Source organism: Zingiber officinale, chromosome 7A, assembly GCF_018446385.1.
Source record: "Zingiber officinale cultivar Zhangliang chromosome 7A, Zo_v1.1, whole genome shotgun sequence".
Lineage (NCBI taxonomy): Eukaryota > Viridiplantae > Streptophyta > Magnoliopsida > Zingiberales > Zingiberaceae > Zingiber > Zingiber officinale.
The window spans coordinates 136252696-136273052 of NC_055998.1; the positions used below are offsets into that span (position 1 = coordinate 136252696).

Here is a 20357-nt window from a genome sequence, read left to right on the forward strand (position 1 = left end):
AGCTCCGACGTTAAATATCGAGAGACGAGCCGGCGTCTATAAATGATCCGAGCGGAAGAACCGACAAGCTCCGTCACTAAAGATCGAGAGCCGCGCCGTCCGGCTATAAAAAAGACCGTCGAGCCCGACGTTAAATATCGAGACGAGCCGGCGTATAAATCGAGCGGAAGACCGACGAGCTCCGCCGCTAAAGATCGAGAGCCGCCCGTCCGGCTATAAATAACGACCGCCGAGCTCCGACGTTAAATATCGAGAGACGAGCCGGCGTCAGATAAATCCGAGCGGAAGAACCGACGAGCTCCGTCGCTAAAGATCGAGAGCCGCGCGTCCGGCTATAAATAACCGCGCCGAGCTCCGACGTTAAATATCGAGGGACGAGCCGCCGTCTATAAATGATCCGAGCGGAAGAACCGACGAGCTCCGCCGCTAAAGATCGAGAGCCGCGCCGCTCGAATAACCGCGCCCACGAGCTCCGACGTTAAATATCGAGACGAGCCGGCGTCTAAATGATCCGAGAGACCGACGAGCTCCGTCGCTAAAGATCGAGAGCCGCGCCGTCCGCCTATAAAAACCGCCGAGCTCCGACGTTAAATATCGAGAGACGAGCCGGCGTCTATAAATGATCCGAGCGGAAGAACCGACGAGCCCCGTCGTTAAAAATCGAGAGCCGCGCCGACCGGCTATAAATATCCGCGCCGTCGAGCTCCGACGTTAAATATCGAGAGACGAGCCGGCGTCTATAAATGATCCGAGCGGAATAACCGACGAGCCCCGTCGTTAAAAATCGAGAGCCGCGCCGACCGGCTATAAATACCCGCGCCGTCGAGCTCCGACGTTAAATATCGAGAGACGAGCCGGCGTCTATAAATAATCCGAGCGGAATATCGTCGACACTGCAATTATCCGTATTCTCCGCCGATAGTTAGACCAACGCTAAGTTCTGCTCAGACTCGAGGTATAAAGGTTCTGATCGGCTTATAACGAGCGGTTCTTGCTAGCATCACAGATTGATATTAGGCCGAACGGAAGTGCTGGGGAAAACACTTGCAAGAATGTACCCCGAATGCCAAAGGTGTAATAGTAGACGAGCGGGCAGCACAAGTATTAGTAAGGGGACAGTGCAAAAAGATAGAGTACACGAAAGGAAAGCATTTCATTGAAATTAAAACCTTAGGCCGAGTGGCCTAAGTACAAAAAGATTCATGTTCAGCCGAGCGGCGAAATTACAAGAATTACTCAATGTAGTCAAGAGCTCCACCGATCGCCGGCTGGAATATTGGTGGACTCCGGAAGAAGGCCCTTCGACTTCAGATAGGTCATAGTGGTCGTAATGGCCAAGTCGAAAGTCGAGTACATCCGCCGCAAATTTTCTCCGAGAACTCGCGATCGGATATGGCTTTCGGAGAGCGCAACTCGCCTACGCAGATCCCGGTATTCTTCAAGGCACCGAGCTTGTGAGGGCCTCATTCAGATGTTCAATCTTCTCCGCATCGGCCGAGCGGCCCGCTTTCTCCGGCCGAGCCGCCTCCTTTATCTTCAACCTGTGCCCCGGCCTCCACGCTTTTCCATCGGAGATGGCCGTGTTCTTCCGAGTGGTGAGTTATCTTTGTGTCAAGCGACTGACTTGTCGCCGACTCGGCTAGGCGGGCCCGTCACTGCTTTCTTCCGCCAGCACAGAGCTCGAGCTTCACTTTTGCAGGAGTAGAAGGGCCTGGGAGCCGCCGACCTCCGCCTGCAGCTGCTTTATCTCCTCGTCCGCCATAGCTAGGGGAAACCGCTATCTCTTCCACCCATCTCTAAGCAAGAAGGCGATAGTTGAAAAGCCAAAGAAAAATTACAAAGAAAAATAAATAAATAAATAAAATAACAAACTTACCCCGTAGCCAGATGCGTGGCTAAGTTCCGAGGGGATCATCACACGCCGAAAGGCCGCCCACATCTCGCGAGGGCCCTTTCAAAGTAATGGTGTGCACGGCCGGGCTCGTAGTAACTCTTCAAAGACGAAGAGTAACCCAGACAGGGCCGCGACTGTGGATCGCCAGATCGAGATCGGTCGCGCAGAAACCGCGAATGGATGGTCGAGCGTTGGACCGAACGAGCAGGGGGGAGAGTGTCGACCGAGTGGCCTCAACCGAGTAGTCACTCGGACGAAATGGTCTCGGGCACAGGCGCCTTGCCTCTAGCCGTCGCGGCAGCCCGGTCGGAGGGTTGGACCGCGGAGGTAGCCGAGCGCAGCGGAGTCTCCACCCGGCGCCTCTTTTGCAGTGGCTGTTCCTCCTCCAGAGCGGACCCTTCCTCGGGGGCCGTTGGTTCCCCGGAGGGGATAGTTCCGCTGGCCACCTGCTGTTGAGAGGCCTGAGCGGCCAATTCAGCCTGGGTGCCGCTCTCTCCTTCGTGAGAACCGACCGGCTGAATACCCAACGCTTCCATTTCCTTAGCCGCAGCGGCCTCCAGCGCCGCTTCCTTTCTCTTCAGAACGCCGGCCATTACCGAGTCCATGACGATGTCAGCTGCATGAAAAGAAGGAGAAATCAATTAGCAATTAAAGCAAATGCCCAAGCGAAATTCTTACCGAAGCCGGTCGGAAGTGGGGTCCGTATGGGACTCAGCCCAAAAATGTACATTACTCCCTCGTGAAGAAGTTTGTTGATATCAAGCCGCAGACCGGCTAGTACATTTGCGACGTGAAGATAATCCGGCCGGGTCTTGAATTTCTTCAACTCGGGAGGAGGAGGCAGACTGACCTGCCACTGGGTCGGGAAGTTCGGCTGATTGGGCATGCGGATGTAGAAATAATAGTCCTTCCAATGTTTATTGGAGGTGGGTAGTATGTTGAAGAAGACCAAGCCGGGTCGAGCTTGGAACATAAAGGTGCCCGGCTCGGCTTGCTTAGGGTAGTAGAAATAAAAGAAGACCTCCGGTCGGAGGGGAATGTTGTGAATCTTAAACAAAACGACAACACCGCATAGGAGACGGAAGGTATTTGGTACTAAACTTCCGAGCGGCACGCCAAAATAATTACAGACGTCTACTATAAAAGGATGCAGCAATAATTGTCAGAACTGATCGTAGTCACAATTGAGTTGCAGTGTCTGCAGAAAAGCATGTTGATCAACCAGATGGATAATTTCAAATTGTCAGCCAAAATATCAAAATCCCGTTGTTCGAAACGGGATCGCATGGTAGTATACCATGGGCCTAGGGATTGTTCTTCGGGATGAGAAGAACTGGCCATGATCCGGACAAAAGAAATCAAAAAAGAAGTTTCAAAGACTAAGAAAAGGAGTTTCAAAGACTGGAGCTAGAGGAAGAAATGCGAATTAGATACTGGAAAGGAAGAAGGAAAAATCTAAAACCTTACTGAGGGGAGAGGGATCGAGGAAAGGCGCCGAAGAGCGTAGAGGGCAGAAACAAGATCGCCGGAGCTCCGAAGCGCAGAGGACAACAGTAGAGGTAACGGAGGCGAGTGAAGGTGAGAAGGAAACGAAGAATTTATAGGGTGAGGGCCGGGCGGCCTCCACCGTCGGATCCAGGTCACGGGAATCAAAGCATGCATCTAGCCGTTTATTTCGAATTGCTTCGATCACATCAAAATATCATGCAACCGCCTCCGTACTCTGATGGCATTGCTCCACGTGGCAGTCAATCATTCGGAGCATTTAATGAAGGTATGATCAACCTTGATGTCGAAGATTGGCGCAGAATGCGAGGAGATCCGGTGAAGGCCATCATTGATTCATTCAAGGGTATCTCTACGGCTGACCGGGCGGAGAGTATTAGCAGGGAGGAGCCGTTCGGCTAGACTCACAGTCCAGTCAGTCGGACTATTCGCCTCCTTCGACTAGACTTGAAGGGGAGGCAAGTGATCCGGTAGTGAGAGCGGGCCCCCCCCTACAAAGTCAATGCCCAGTGGAAGTCTCCGGAGCAGCCGCCCATCCGGGGAGAGTGGTCCGGACGGACGGACGGCCGTAGACGGCCGGTCCGACCGGACTGCCGGCCGGCTCGCACTTATGGATGGAAGGCACCCTGCCAAATCGGGGTTCCGACGCTCAGTTGAAAAGGTCATGGACCGAGCTGACCTTTTGACCGACCAAAGTCATAAAGCACCCCTGCTTATTAGTCTCCACAAAGCACAAGTAAACCACTTCAGATGTCCGGCCGGATGTTGAGGGAGCTGTCCGCCCGGACGACAAGTTTGGAGCAAGGGAAAAGGACAGGGGACTTCTTTCTCTGACAACCGGTAGGTTTCACGTGTGTGCCATGCTCCAAATCTTGTGACAGGGGATTCTGCTGTCCCATCAAGGGCATGCTTTGACTGTAGCGATATGGGTCAGGTAAGCTTTCTGACAGCCGCATACCTAGGAAAGGACAAAGGACACGTATGCACCTCGGTATATGTGCCCAAACCCTTCACAGTTCTATATATAGAGCCTCAGAGTTCGCCGAAGGGGGAGGGATTTTTTCCAGGTATTCTAAGACTTTGGGAGCCACCTTGTTCATCGTAATTTACCTGACTTGAGCGTCGGAGGGTCGCCGCCGGGAACCCCCTTCCCGGCCCGACTTCTGTGCAGGTTACCCGGAGCATCGCGCCACCAGTTGGAGATTTACATTAGCAGAGATCTACATCAGCGAGGCGTAGAGCGCCACGTGCCCAGCGTCTGTTGACTTCTGGTTCAGACAGGATCACCATTTAAGGTTAAAGGAATATTATTAAAATATAGACTTTAATCAATTCATTCTATCTTAATTAGAATAACCAAAATATAAAACCTAGAAAACTCTACATCATGTTCTCCTTAAGACAAATTAATAGCTCAGTTCAACAATAGGTAAATCATTCTAGAAGACAAACCCCCAGTAAAAAGAATGTGCAAATGTAATAAAAAGTTGCATTCATTTTTATTCAATCACATAACATTCTTGAAAATTTTAAAAGTTATTCCTAAGGAATTTAGTTGTCTTGTTCGAGCATGTGCCTCTTCTAATAAACTTGGGCCTTCTTCCCATGGTTTGAAATGTTGAGCCATGCCACTCAAAACGGGCGGTATTTACTCTTCTAACATAGGACGAGCACTGGTTCCTAGTCCCTACCAGAATTGCTAGTCACTATGAGGTTATGGAGGGTGCCGCGATCCCGCAACCGTCTTTGCGGGATCGAGGCTACTATCACGATTTATTTTTTAAAGTTTTTTAATAGATATTAATTATCATATAATTGTTAATTATATATACTAATTATAAATATAATATATTATTAATAATAGTTCTAAAATATTAAGAATTATTTTAAATAATTTAAAAAATTAATAAAATATTTTATAAAAAAATTAAAAATTTTAATATATTTTGAAAATTATATGTCAATTTAAAATAATCTATAAAAAATTAAAATATAATCCCTAAACATTTCAAATAAATTTTTAAAAATTTAAAATTTACAAATACATTTATAAAATAATTTAAGACCTTCAAATAATTTGATAACTATCTTTAAGCCTTTCAAAAACTTTTATAATTTTAGATTTAGTTTTGAATTTTGAGAATTATTTATTTTTTAAAACTATTTTTATAAAAAATAATAGGAATTATCTTATAAGAAAATATTAAAATATGAACAACACTTCAAAATATAACATCAATGAACATATTTAATAATCAAATATTAATAAAATTAATATACACTTATATTTAAAAATTAAAAAAGTACCAAAATTGTATCGGTATGGCACTATACGGTACTGAAACCGTATAATTCCGATCCAGGATCAAAACTTTGGCACTAGTCAAAATTTTAAACTATGCTTCCTCCTGCAGCATCAAGCAAGAACATGAGTATGGGTTGGATATCCTTTGATGCAGCATAACCTCGTATGCCTTAATCAGCAATCTTACAACCAAAGAGGGGAAGTGGAGTACCTCAAGGGGATAACTAAAAGTAAAACAAAAGCATATTTCATAACATATTGAATACATTATGATTATGTCCCTGTATTGACTTCTCTTTATGCAAAAATAATAATAATAATAAATACTAATGAAAATAATAAAATATTAACTTGTCAGCTGACCTAATGGAGTCAATCTTCTTTATTACAGTATACAAAATCTAAAATCAAGGAAATATAAATCTAAGCTTTTCTACCTAAGGTAAAAGGGATAATGATAAATTATAATGTAGCAATTCAATCTATCTTAATTATAATAATTAAACTATAAAACCTAGAAAACTCTACCTAATGTAATAAGAAACTTCTTCTCTTGCCAATAGTTCTCCCTATGACAGATTAATAACACAGTTCAGCAACAAGTGAATCATTCTGGTACAGAAAACCTTCAGTAAAATGTGTGGAAACATAACAAAAAGATGCACCCATATGGTTACTCTATCAAAAACTTTCTTGGAGAAACCAATAATTACTCACTTCTCTTGAAAAGTAGTTATAATGTGCTAGACTGCACATTTTCAATGGACATAATTAATAAAAAAAATCTGATTCTTACCCAAAGATCCACAAGGAAATTGCAAGAATCATTGCACAGATCATCACTTGCTCATTCTTTGTTAAGGGTCCCATTTGCTCCAGTTTCACTGTTGCCAGAGCAGGTGCTTCTGGTGTATCCTTAATTTCTGGAGGGAAGATCTTGTATAAGATATATGGGCCAACTAGAAGAGAAACTAAGGCAGGCAAACTTGCAGCTTTGAACCATAACACCCATGGACTTGCAATATCGACTCCAAGTTCTTCAGCTAATTTAAGGCATAACAGATTTTGAGCTGCAGCAGTTAGGAAAAGTGCACTTGAATTACTGGAACACTGTAATCAATAAAGAAAAAATTCTTCATTTCCATCTTAGTATGAGGATCTAAAAGTATATTTGGTATTAAATTAATTAGGACAGAAGTATTTCATTAAAGAATGTGTTTCTACAAATCCTGAATAGTCCTCTAAGTCTAAACCCAAGATAGGAAGAGTTTTCATGTATCTATAAAAAATGGATGAGGAAATGAACCAAAAAAAAGTTATATGGTAAAAAGTAAAGTTTCACAATTGTATATGCAGATGATATGTAATAATGTGGCAGATATGTAAAAAATAAAAAATCAGTTTTATTCACAGTGATGTAATTGATAATATCATGTGAATACATAAGTTTACATCTATCAAGTAATAGTCACCCAAGCAATCGACAATTTCATGTAAAATATTTTCATGTGAACCTAAGTATTTGGCATCCAAAATACAAACATCCATATTAACCAAATAGCATAATAAAGGGCAGATGTGGGATTCCGAGAAAGAGTTGGACCACATTGGGTCTATTCTACACCATACCTTACGTTGCAAGGGGTTGTTTCCATGACACAAATCCATGACCAAGAGGTCACACGGTAGCAACTTTATAGTTGCACCAAGCTCCCCTTCTAGACTAGACTAGTTACCCTTCTAGATAGCACAATCCAAACAAAATTGATATGTTGACCTAACAAATTTACATGTTGCCATACTGACTACTTGTATTTATAAATATTATGAGATTGGTGTAACTTTAATTTAATTTTAAATAAATTTTATTGTTTGGTAAATTGTCAAATTGAATGGTAATTTAGGGTTGTCATATTTTTCTCTTTTGATAAATAATTAGAGAAATTGTATTCCCAACTCTGGTACCATGTAATTTCCTATTTACTATTTATTTCCTACATCATTTAAGATTGAGTCTATAAAAGTTATGTCTTGTCTATGTAATATTCAACTTGATTAATGGTATATTTCACCATTTCAATTTATATGTGAGGTTACTTTTCATGAGATAATTAGTCCTTTGCTTCATCAATTTTGTCAAAGTTTCTATGTGATTCAAGATTCAAATTTTGGTGTTGCTAATTGTGGGATAGGCATCTGTCCTATGCTTAAGGTATAATAAAAAAATCAAAATTATTGACAAATTAATAAGTACATATTTGAAACATTATAAGATAGATATCTTTGTATGGCAATGCAACATAGGGCAATGCAACATTTATAAGAACTTTGAGTATTAAATGTAATTTTTTTTAATATTTGGTATGATAAAACCTTAAATAAAAAAATATCGAATGTTGTCAAATAATTTAAAATTTTACCTTTAATTGTAATTTGGTTTTATTTGTTCTATGTATAATTATAATTATTAGAGTGAACAAAAAATAAAGAGATTTAAATTTTTTTAATTTTAAGACCTAAGATATTATATTTTAAGTTAAAATATAATTTAAGTTTTATAATTAAATTTACTTAATTTTATAATTATGAAATTCAAAAAAAAATATGGAATTCAATTTGGACTCGACTCAATTAAATATGAAATTTTTAGATTTAATATTTTTTAATAAAATCATATTTAAATTTGAAAAAACTATATTTTAAAAAATAATTTTGTCTAATTAGTTCTCTTTTATTTCAATCATTAAATATTCCAATAAAATTAATTAAAAATAATATAAATAAACTATTAAAATATTTTTTAATCAAATGACGGTAAACTATAGCCAATTGTTAATGCTTGAAAAAAATTGAGAAAAGATATTAAGGACAAGAAGCTAAATATCAAAGTTTATCCTATTTAAGTTTTTATTTTTAAAATTACTTTTTAAAAAATTAATTAAGATAAATAAAATAGTTTTTTACCGAACCATGTCGGTAAGTTTTGGAAATTATCAAATCACATAAGTTAGTTCCAAAATTACCAAATCACGTACCCACTTTCCTTTTTACCCCTAATCAGTCGACTGATAAAAAAAATTAGTCGAATCAATTTCAATTTGAAAATCAGTCGACTGATTTTTAACACTAGTCGAATCGATTTCTCTCTGTATCAAAATTTTGAGCAAATCAGTCGACTGATAATGAAAACCAGTCAAATCGATTTGCTTATGTATTAAAGTCCAGTTGATAACCAAACAACCTCAGATTGACATGAAATTAGCAACTATGTGTTCGACTAGTGCTCCTGATTATATCCATACCCAAAATCGGCTGATGGACCAACAACATCGGATTGACATGAAACTAGTTCCTATATATTCGTTTAGTTCTCCTTATTATATTCATGCTCTCAAACATCAATTTGATTCAATATATTGAAAGCAGTATTTTTTAAACATAAATTGAATTTTTCGAACACATTTGTGTTAAAAAAATCACTACTCTCAATATATTGGGTCAAATTGACATTTGAGGGCATGGATATAATCAAGAGAACTAAACGAACACTAGGAACTAGTTTCATGTCATTTTGAGTTGTCTAGGTCCATTAAACATCAATTTGACCCAATATATTGAGAATAGTGATTTTTTTAACACAAATTGAATTTTTAGAGCACATTCGTGTTAAAAAATCACTGTTCTCAATATATTGAGTCAAATTGATGTTTGAGGGTATATATATAATCAGGAAAACTACACGAACACAGAGAAAATAGTTTCATATCAATCTGAGGACATTTGGTTTATCTGTCGGTTTTGGACCAAATGACCTCGGATTGACATGAAACTAGCTCCTATGTGTTCGTCTACTTCTCCTGATTATATCCATACCCTCAAATGTCAATTTGACCCAATATATTGAGTGCAGTGATTTTTTGAACACGAATGTGTTCAAAAAATTCAATTCATGTTCAAAAAATCACTGCTCTCAATATATTGGATCAAATTGATATTTGAGGGCATTAATATAATTAGGAGAAGTAGATGAACACATAGGACCTACTTTCATATCGATCTGAGGTCGTTTGGTTTATTAGCCGATTTTGAACAAAACCGGCTGATGGACTAAACGATCTCAGATTGATATGAAACTAGTTCTTATGTGTTTGGCTAGTTCTCTTGATTATATTCATGCCCTCAAACATCAATATATTGAGTCAAATTGATGTTTGAGAGCATGAATATAATCAGAAGAACTAGATGAACACAAAAGAGAGCAAAATCGGTTGATGAATCAAACGATCTCGAATTGACATGAAACTAGCTCCTATGTGTTTATCTACTTTCTCCTGATTATATTCATGCCCTCAAACATTAATTTGATTCAATATATTGAGAGCAGTAATTTTTTGAACATAAACTAAATTTTTCGAATACATTCATGTTCAAAAAATCATTACTCTCAATATATTAGGTCAAATTGATGTTTGAGGATATGAATATAATCAAGAGAACTAGCCAAACATATAGAAATTAGTTTCATGTCAATATGAGGTCGTTTGGTCCATCAACCAGTTTGCCCAAAATCGACTTTGATATAAAAGCAAATCAATGCGGCTGATTTTCATTATCAGTTGACTAATTTGCTCGAAACTTCGGCACATAGAGAAATCAATTTGATTGGTGTTAAAAACCAACCGACTGATTTTCAAACAGAAATCAAATCGACTTTTTTTTTTATCAGCCGTCTAATTAAGAGTAAAACGGGAAGTGGATATGTGATTTGGTAATTTTGAAACTAACCTACGCGATTTGGTAATTTTAGAAACTTACCTACGTGGTTCAGTAAAAAACTATAAATAAAATTAATGTTTTGGTATTTGAGGTGAAGTTGTCTTAGAGTTAAATAAAGTTCATCAAGTAGATATCGTGATTAAGATTAAATGGGGCCAAACCTGAGTTAGATTCGAATTTACTTTGTTCTATTTAAAACTAAATCAAGTTTATATATAGGATAAGTATAGTTTAATCATATTTAATTAGAATTGTTGTATTTTTATATGATTAGAAATGGATTAGGCTATTTAATTAGGATTTAATTAAGATTTCCTATTTAAAGTTTCCCTTTTACACACTTCTTCCTTCCTTATCCCTCATCTTCCCTTCCCAACTCGCAATGGTCATCCCATAATTACCCACCGCGAGCGGTCACTCATTGTTCATGTTGTCCCCTCAACCACCACCCAATGTATTTGTTACGTGGCTATCTGCAATAGCTGTCACTCAGAGCACTTGTTGCGCCACCACACTCGTAGCCATGACTGTGCCATCTTCGATAACTTCTTGCTCTCATCCTATAGATGCAAAGCATTTCACACGTCGGTCGATAAGTGGAGCGATAAATTTCACCCCCACCGACTGATATGACTTGTCATTACAAATTGTGAGTATAATTAGGTTAACCAGTATGTGGGCAAGGTGAACACCTTCTCCAAAGTAGACGAGCAATATTGAAAAAATATAGAGAAGGTCAAATGGAACAATTGGAGTAATGTTACAACTAATCAAGACGTTTAAAAGGCAACTTCAACCTTAATGATGCCTTAATATTGAATAAAGATTGCTTCATTGCAAAATGTTTTTAATTGCATTTAAATTCCAAAGACTCATAAAAATAGTGCTCGCCATTAGTGAATTTTTTTTTATGGAAAACGTAGGCAATGCATTTTGGAGTCTATAGGTTGTAGAAATGGGTAGTAATACTAATATCACCAAACTGATTTCCATACCTAATATATCTTCCTTTCAAAAACAATGTAGAACTTGGAACAACTTGTTGCAATCCAACGTAGAAATTTTAATTTTGGACTGAATCTCCTGGTTCAACAAAGAATGAAAACCAAGGACCTGTTAGTTAAAAATACTACAACAACAACAACAACCAAGCATTATTCTATTAAGTGGGGTTGGCTATATAGATTCTCTTACGTCATTGGGCTTTATCTTCTACAATATCATCATATATTTAAATAAATTTTATTTTATTTTATCATTGCTAACTAAGTGATCTTTGGTATTCCTCTTCCTTATTTAATGTATATATTTGTCATCATTTTACATCACCTAACTAACATATTCATTGTAATAATACATGTCTGTACACTCAAAGTTTTCTCTCAATAGGCACAACGCTAAGTTTCTTTCTAATTTTCTCATTTTTTATCTTATTCATCATTGTATGTCCGCACATCCACCTTAACATCCTTATCTTTGTGACTCTTATCTTCTACTCGTGTGCTCGAGTTATGTCTGAACATTCAGTTTCATATAATATAATATGTCTAACCATCATTTTATAGAATTTTTCTTTAAATTTTAAAGGCACCTTATGATCACAAAGAACACCTAACAATCTCCTTCATTTCAACGATTCTACTTATATTCTATGTAAGACATTTCTCAACCCTCTATCCTTTTATAAAAATAATTCTAAATACTTAAAGTTCTCCGTTACAGGTAACACGTCAGCTCCTATCTTAATAATTGTCTTACTATATTTAATATTACTAAACTTATAATTTATATATTGTGTCTTCACTCTACTAAACCTAAAACTTTCACTTACAGTTTCCCACTAAGATTCAAGATTAGCAATTAGTCCACGTGTTTTATCAACCAAAATAATATCATCTACAAACAACGTATACACCATAATAAAATTCATCCATGATCAGTATAAAAAGATAGGGACTTAGAGTTAATTCTTGATATAACCCTATCTTTATAGGAAGAGTTTCAAATAATCCATTTGGAGTCTTTACTCTTGTCCTTGCATCATCATACATATCATTAATTGTTTCAATATACATTACGCTAATGACTTTCTTTTCTATAATTCTCCACATAATTCCCTCAAAACTGTCATAAGCTTTTTCTAGGTCGATAAAAATATCATATGTAAGCCTTGTTTCTGTTCTTGATACTTTTTAATTAGTTGTTTAAGAAAATGTACATTTTTATAATCAAAATGTATATTTTTTATCACTTTTTTCTCAAGTTTCATCATATGACTCATTAGCTTAATGTCCCTATAATTCGCACAATTTTGTATGTCTCCTTTATTTTTATATAGGAGACCAGAGTAGTTACCCTCTATTGATCAGATATTTTTTTTCATTTTCAATAACTAGTTGAATAACTTTAAAAGTCATTCAACACCCTCTTCCTTAAGCACTTCAATACCTTTATTAAAATATTATATGATTCAACCACTTTTCTAACCTATTCTACTTCTAAAGTGTGAAGTCTCCAATAAAAAATTAACTTTTTATACTCCTATGATCTATTTAAATTATCTAAGTTAAGTTGGTAATTTAAATCTTTATTTAAAAGTCGATGAAAACACATCTTTTATTGCTCTTTTATTTTTTCCTCGTTCACTAGTATCTTATTGGATTCATCTTTAATGCATCTTATTTAGGTAAAATATTGTCCTTCTCTCTATCGCTTTAGCTATTCTACAAATGTCCTTTTCCATTTTTTTATATCCAATTGTCGATATAAGCGTTTGAAAGTTTCATTTTTTACTTCACTGAACACTTTCTTAGTCTATTTCTTAGCTACTGCATCTTTTTTTTTAAGTTTTCTTCTTTTTTTACAAGTGTACAATAATTTATAGGTTGTTCATTTTTCGTCACTTTCTCTTATATTTTCTCGTTCCACCACCAAGATTCTTTACTTAATAATACACGCCCTTTTAACTCACTAAGTACACTCTTGGCCACCATTTTTAAATTTAATGTCATCTTATCTCATGCCATATTTGAGTCGTCGTGTATTCCTCTTAATACTTGTGCTTATACGCTCTCCTTAAATATACTTTGTTTCTCATCCTTTAACTTCCATCACTTGATTCTAGGCGTCGTGCACATGTTTCTTTTATTGATATTATACTTGAGGCGCATATCTAACACTAATAACCCATGTTGGGTAGTTAAGTTTTCTCTAGACATGACCTTGTAATATTTACAAATCTATCATTATTTCTAATCATAAGAAAATCAATTTACAACTTATTATTCCCACTTTTGAATGTAACCAAGTGTTATTCTATTTTCTTGAAAAATATATTAGCTATTATAAATTCATATGCTATCGCAAAATCCAATATAGCTTTTCTTTCTTCATTTCTTGTTCCAAAACTATAACCCCATGTACCCTATCATATTTCACATTTCTTACTCTTACATGCTCATTTAGATCTCCTATTAAAATCATCTCGTTTAGTTGAATTTTTTGTACTACCCCATCTAGGTCTTCTCAAAACTTATATTTGATATCTTCATCTAATCCTACTTGAGGTGCATATATATAATTGCATTATAGTTTTTTTTTGTCACCACTATCTTAAGAGTTATAATCATATCCCTCTTCCTAACTATTTCTACTATTTCATCCTTTAATGAACTATCTACGACAATCCCTATTCCATTTCTTGTTTTACTTTGTCTTGTATATCATAACTTGAAAACATAAATTCTCTATCATCTGTCTTTCTCTCCTACCCATTTTGTCTCTTGTAAATATAAAATATTATTTTTTCTAATCATTATATATATTACCTGCGTTGCTTTACCAGTAAGTATTCTTATATTCTATGTTCCAAATCTAAGACAATCAGTATTCCTATAATACTATTCTATCCAACACATAGTATGAGAACTCTTGTATAGTTAACATTACACCTAAATTTTCATGAAGATATAGGACTCATACCCTATAACACGTTCCTTCCGAGGATCAATCTAGCATTAACACAATAGTTTAATGGATTCAATCATAGAATGTGTTTGATGCTGACCGATAATCTTAAGCTTTTTTCATCTGGATCTTGGATCGACATTGGTGATTTTAACCTGTTGTTTAAAAATGTAAATATAAAAATAATAAATTTACCTATTGTTGTGTTTTGAAACTTGGGTACCAAATGAAATGAACTAAACATTTCATGCCCGTTGACCGACACTGGCACACTCGGCACGAGGTTCGTGATCGCGACGGAGGGGTTATGTGACCCTGTCAGCCACGACGGAGGGATCGCACGCTTCGTTGGTGGTGACGAAGAGGTCGTGCAAACCTTCAGCAGGGACAGAGGGGTCGCGCAACCTCATTGGCAGCTATGGAGGGGGTCGAGCGTGTTGGGACACTTCGGAACTAGAGGGGGGGGTGAATAGCTTCTCGCGCTTTGTCAAAGATGATGTGCAGCTGATAAACTCGACGCAAGGCTCCCCAATGCTAACAAGATGGATTGACTTGGTATCCACCTCAAGAAGAGGTGACTAATCCAAGGATCCGACCCTCATGCACACTCTCCACTATGAAACACTCCTTCTCGGAAACAATCCGAAAGCGGAGAAGTCTCGTACAAGCTCTCAATACAAAAATACAAGAAGAAGAACAAAAGAGGCTAATACAATAATAAATCTTACAAGATTTACAAACATAAAACCCTAGCTTGCTTCTTCTTCTTGTTTGGCAACGCCTCTTGACCTTGGAAGTGCAGCAGCACTTGTCTCCAAAGAGCCTCAAGAACCGGCGGTGATGTTTGCGTGAGCTCGGTGAAGAAGATCGAAGAGCCATTACTGAGAACAGTGCACGCGAACGCCATTTCTACCTGCACAACGACTAGTTTTTCAAGCGTAATCGATTACCCTAATCAATTACTCATGCCTAATCGACTAGCCTAATCGATTAACCATGCTTCTGTTTGCACAAGAAGGGCCTGTAAGCGATTAAGCCTCCTTCCTTAATCGCTTACCAACCATTCTATGTCTTCGTGAAAACCAGCTTAAGCGATCACTCTAATCGCTTAAGAAAGCCATAATCGATTACCTTAATCGATTACGGTCCTTTCTGTTTCCCACGACAAGCACCTTAATCGATTGCCATAATCGATTAAGAATGTCATAATCAATTACAACCTTTTCTATTTCAAACAGAAAGTTCCTTAAGTAATTAAGCAAAATGCTTAATCGCTTAATACACAGTGTAATCGATTACTGAACCCTAACTTCCAAAACTAAGTCTCGGGTTCCTCGTCCACCATCTGGTCAACCGTGACCTGTTGGGACTTCAGAATGCCTAACATCTGGTCAACCTTGACTTGCTAGGACTTCTTCACTAAGTGTCCGGTCAATCCTTTGATCCACTTGGATTTTTCTCCTTGTGCCAAGTATCCAGTCAATCCTTTGACCTACTTGGACTTCCAATCACCAAGTGTCCGGTCAACCTTGATCTACTTGGATTTCCACATGCATGCCTGACTTCACTCATCAAGACTTTCTCACTGCCTAACTTCACTCACTAGGACTTTCACCTAGCTTCACTCATCATGATTTTTCTTTTGCCTAGCTTCACTCACTAGGGTTTTCACCTGGCTTCACTCACCAGGGCTTTCCATACCAAATGTTCGATTAACACTGACCCACTTGGATTTTCTTCTTCTGTCAACCTTCCAGTTGGACTCGCCCTTGCTTAACTTCCAGTTAGGACTTTCCCAATCAAGTATCCGGTCAATCTTGGCCTACTTGACTCTTCTTCTCATCAAACTGGTTAAACTTTGACCAGAGGAGAATTACACCAACAATCTCCCCACACAGACAATTGCAACTGCAATCTCCATATATTGTCAAACATCAAAACTAAAAACATCAAGACTCAAGCTTAACTCAAGTTTAGTCAAACTGGTCAACTTTGACCTAGGAAAATTGCACCAACAGAGCGACCATACGATGTAAGGCGTCGCAAGACACGATGGCTCGATTTTTTTAATTAAAACTTATGTTAATAAACTTAATCAACTCTTAACTATGATAGGGATATTTTAAATAGAATTATTTAAACTCTAATAAACTTATCTTATTAACTATATATTTTATTTAATTTATTTTAAAAAATCTATAATAAATTTTTTATTTATTTGTTTATTTATTTATTTATTTATCTATCATATGAGAGTATTGCATTCCATTTTTTTCTTTTTTAAAATTTATTTTTAAAATTTTTTAAATGTTTATGTTAAATATTTTATTTTTAATTAATATATTTTATATTTAAAAAATATTAAAACTATATTGGCATGACATGGTATCAAAACTGCATACTTCCGAGCATTAGACTCACGTACTGTTTGAGAATTTAAACCATGTTCTGAACTCTGAAGAATTAAAATGGTCGCAACAAAGGTAATGAAAAGATTATTGTCTTTTGCTACCGAAATAAGAACAATGATATTAATTTTAGAGAATTAAAGCAGGCGACAAAGAAGAGGAAGGTTTAACCTGGAATTGGGACATAACCAGATAGGATCCGAGCCTGCTGGCCGAACTATCCCTGGGCTTACTTCCGGCAGATAGCGACAGCGATTGTATGATGGGCAGGAAGACCCCACCTGCCCTCGCGGTGGTGCTGGGCATAGCGGGGGCGATGAAAGCCTCACTTACGGTTAGCCCGTAAGAAAGCCCTAGAGTACTCTTGCCAAGCCACTTGACGAAATAGGCGGCGATCCTATCCCCGAGCCCAGTCTTGACGAAGCCCCTCGCGAAGAAGAAAGATATCACAATCAACCAGATTACCTCGTTCTCGAACGCATCGAACGCCTCTGTGAAGGTGAGCGTCTTTGTGACGACGGAGGTGGTGAGGCAGAGGAAAGCCCATGCGCCGATGGGAAGCGGACTGAGCATGAGACCGGTAATGGTGGAGATGAAGATGGAGAGGAGCTGCCACGCCTGGGGGGTTATCTCGGCTGGCCTCGGAATGATGAAGCAGACGGCGAGGCCGACGACAATAGAAATTGCAAGGGGAACGGGCCTTGCGCCAATATGAGGCGTCAGGGAAGGGGGAGGAGGAGGAGGAGCGGAGGGAGGATCTAGAGAATCAGATTGGGGGGAGGAGGAGCAAGCGGGGGAAAGAGCGGGTGGTTTTCTACGGCGACGGCGTCGCCGGAGGAAGAGGGCGGATGCGATCGGAGACTGTGGAGGAGGGCGACTGAGGGCGACCGAGAGGAGGCAACGATAAGGGAAGACGGGGAGTGCGAAGGGGTGGGTGGAGAGCCGCCAGGCGATGGCTTCCATAGGCTCGGCTGGGAGCAGAGAGCCGCAGAGAGGTAAGGCGTAACTGGCGGTGAGCGATTTGAGAACACCAACAACACTTGTTACAGCTACATGCTGATCAAGGTTAGCCACTACTGTCCATTTGCCTGGGCCACCTCGTATTTGAATGGGAGGAGTTTTCAAATTCAAATCCACACTTTACGTTATTTTATAAACAAAAATTATCGGCAATTTACGAAAAAGTCTACCCTATTTTGATTTTTATCAAAAGAACGTTTGGTTTTTATTTCTATTTTCCGGAAAAACGTGTGTTTTTTTTTCTTATAAAATGATTTTAGATGTTCTTTATTTTTTTTATAAAATGGTATCTTTTTTTTCTAGAAAATAAATATAAAAATTGTCAAGTAAATAATATTTTTTATTTTTTCAAAAAAATAAAAATACAAAATTTACAGACCAAACGATGTCTAAATATTTTTCTATGTCCAACACTGTTGATTCATATAAGAGTGTTATAATCAATAGGTATGAGATCAATTCTCAATGGATGTTAAATATCTATTAGTCGTCTCAACCCCTCATTGCATGTGTTTCTATTGTTGGATAAAATTTTCATGATATTTCCCTTCAAGACGGTAGAGAGTCATCCTAGAAGGGCCTTCTAGATGACGGTTTAATCTTTTCTATCAATAAATATTTTTCCTATCTATTTCAATTTTAAATTAAAATAAAAACTAATTTTTTTTATTTAAACCGAACCAAACTATTGACGGATAACTCATATTTAGATGAAGGTCAATGTAATGAATGTCATGGAAGATAAATTTATTAAGATTTTTCGTAATAAAATTATATTACGATTTTTTTTATAACATAATTCTATTACCATTTTTTATAACAAAATTCTATTATGATTTTACTAGGTCTAGGGTTTATGTACTATTTATATGGATCATTATAAATCTATTGTACAATCACAAGAAACATGGAATATGATTCTCTTATGTAGAGAAAATTTTAATAAAGTTTTGGTCATTTTTGTGAGTAGGCAAGTCACCAAATCACCACAACTCTTCTTTTTCCTCTTCTTCATCTTCTCCTTCCTCGTGTTTGTTCCTTTTTTGTGCATCTTTGTTTTGTTGTTCCGCGCGATCTCTGTTTTTATTCCTCTTCTTCCGCATTAAAGGTTAAGAGGTGTTGCCCTCTCTTTGCCTAACAATTGGTATCAGAGCTACAGGTTTTGGCGGCATATTTCTTTAACATGTCAGGGATGACTTCTATGAAGTTTGATATGGTGAAGTTTGATGGAACCGGAAACTTTGGATTATGACAGAGAAGAGTCAAGGACTTGTTGGTGCAACAAGGCATGGTGAAGGCACTAGGAGAAAGAAAATAGGAAAGCATGGAAAAATCATATTGGAAAAAACTTCAAGCAAAGGTAATGACAATAATCAGGCTTTGTCTGACAGATGATGTGATGTACCATATCATGGACGAGGAATCACCAGAGGTAGTTTGGTAAAAGCTAGAAAATTGGTATATGTCAAAGTCATTGACAAACAAACTGTATCTTAAGTAAAAATTATTCAGGCTAAAAATGACAGAAGAAACCGATCTAAGCTAGCACATCAACATATTCAACCAGATTATAAGTAATCTGAAGTCGGTTGATGTGAAGATCGAAGATGAAGACAAGGTGTTGATGTTGTTAAATTCTCTACCTTCATCTCCTACGTATGAAAATTTACTTACTACTTTGATGTGGGGCAGGGAAACTCTCAAATTGGAGGACATCATAGATGCATTGCTACATTATTACCAAAGGAAGAAAACAAACGATGAAGTTTCTCAGGGAGAAGGGCTTGTGCTAAATAGCAACAAATAGTGTGATAGGAGCAAATCTCTACATGGATCAGGTAACAACAACAAGACTCATTCTAAGTCGAGAAGGAAAAAGGTGATCACGTGCTATAAATGTGGAGGCAAAGATCTTATCAAGAGAAATTGTCTAGAGATAAAGAAACATGTTGCAGAGAACCAAGGTAGTTCAGCAAAGTCTGCAAACATAGTTGAAGAGGAAAATTCAGAGAGTGGTGATGGAGATATGCTATCAATTATGTCGAGTTTAAAGCAGTTGACAGATGCATGGATTTTAGACTCTGTATATTCATATCACATGACTCTAAATAAGAATTAGTTTGACACTTATAGGGTAGTGAATTCTAGTTCAGTGTTTATGGGAAATGATGTGTCATGCAAAGTTATCATCATAGGGAATATCAGAATCAAGATGTTTGATGGTGTGATCAGAACTCTATGTGATGTCAAATATATATCAGAGCTAAGGAAGAACTTGATCTCACTAGGCACACTAGATGATATTAGTTGTATTTAAAAATCAGTGAGCGGGATGATAAAAGTCTGCAAGAGAGCTCTAATGATAATGAAAAGACAAAAGTTAGCAGAAAACATCTATAAGTCGATAGAGACTACAGTTATAGGTGTAGTTGTCTCAGTGGAGTCTGAATCAGACAGTACTGTCTTATGGTATATGCGGCTA

At 37.7% G+C, this 20357-nt stretch overlaps 1 protein-coding gene across 2 annotated transcripts in view; it reads right to left on the reverse strand.

The window, feature by feature from the left end:
* Positions 1-17958, reverse strand: part of LOC122002738 (dicarboxylate transporter 2.1, chloroplastic-like) — a 34960-nt gene extending 17002 nt beyond the window's left edge. For both annotated transcript variants that reach the window (XM_042558027.1, XM_042558026.1), the window contains exons 1-2: positions 17027-17958; positions 6502-6815 (exon numbers count right to left, since the gene is read on the reverse strand). In XM_042558027.1, coding sequence (XP_042413961.1) covers positions 6502-6815; positions 17027-17818 — 1106 coding nt within the window. In that variant the 5' untranslated portion in view covers positions 17819-17958. The remainder of the gene's footprint in view (positions 1-6501; positions 6816-17026) is intronic.
* Positions 17959-20357: the final 2399 nt, after the last annotated feature.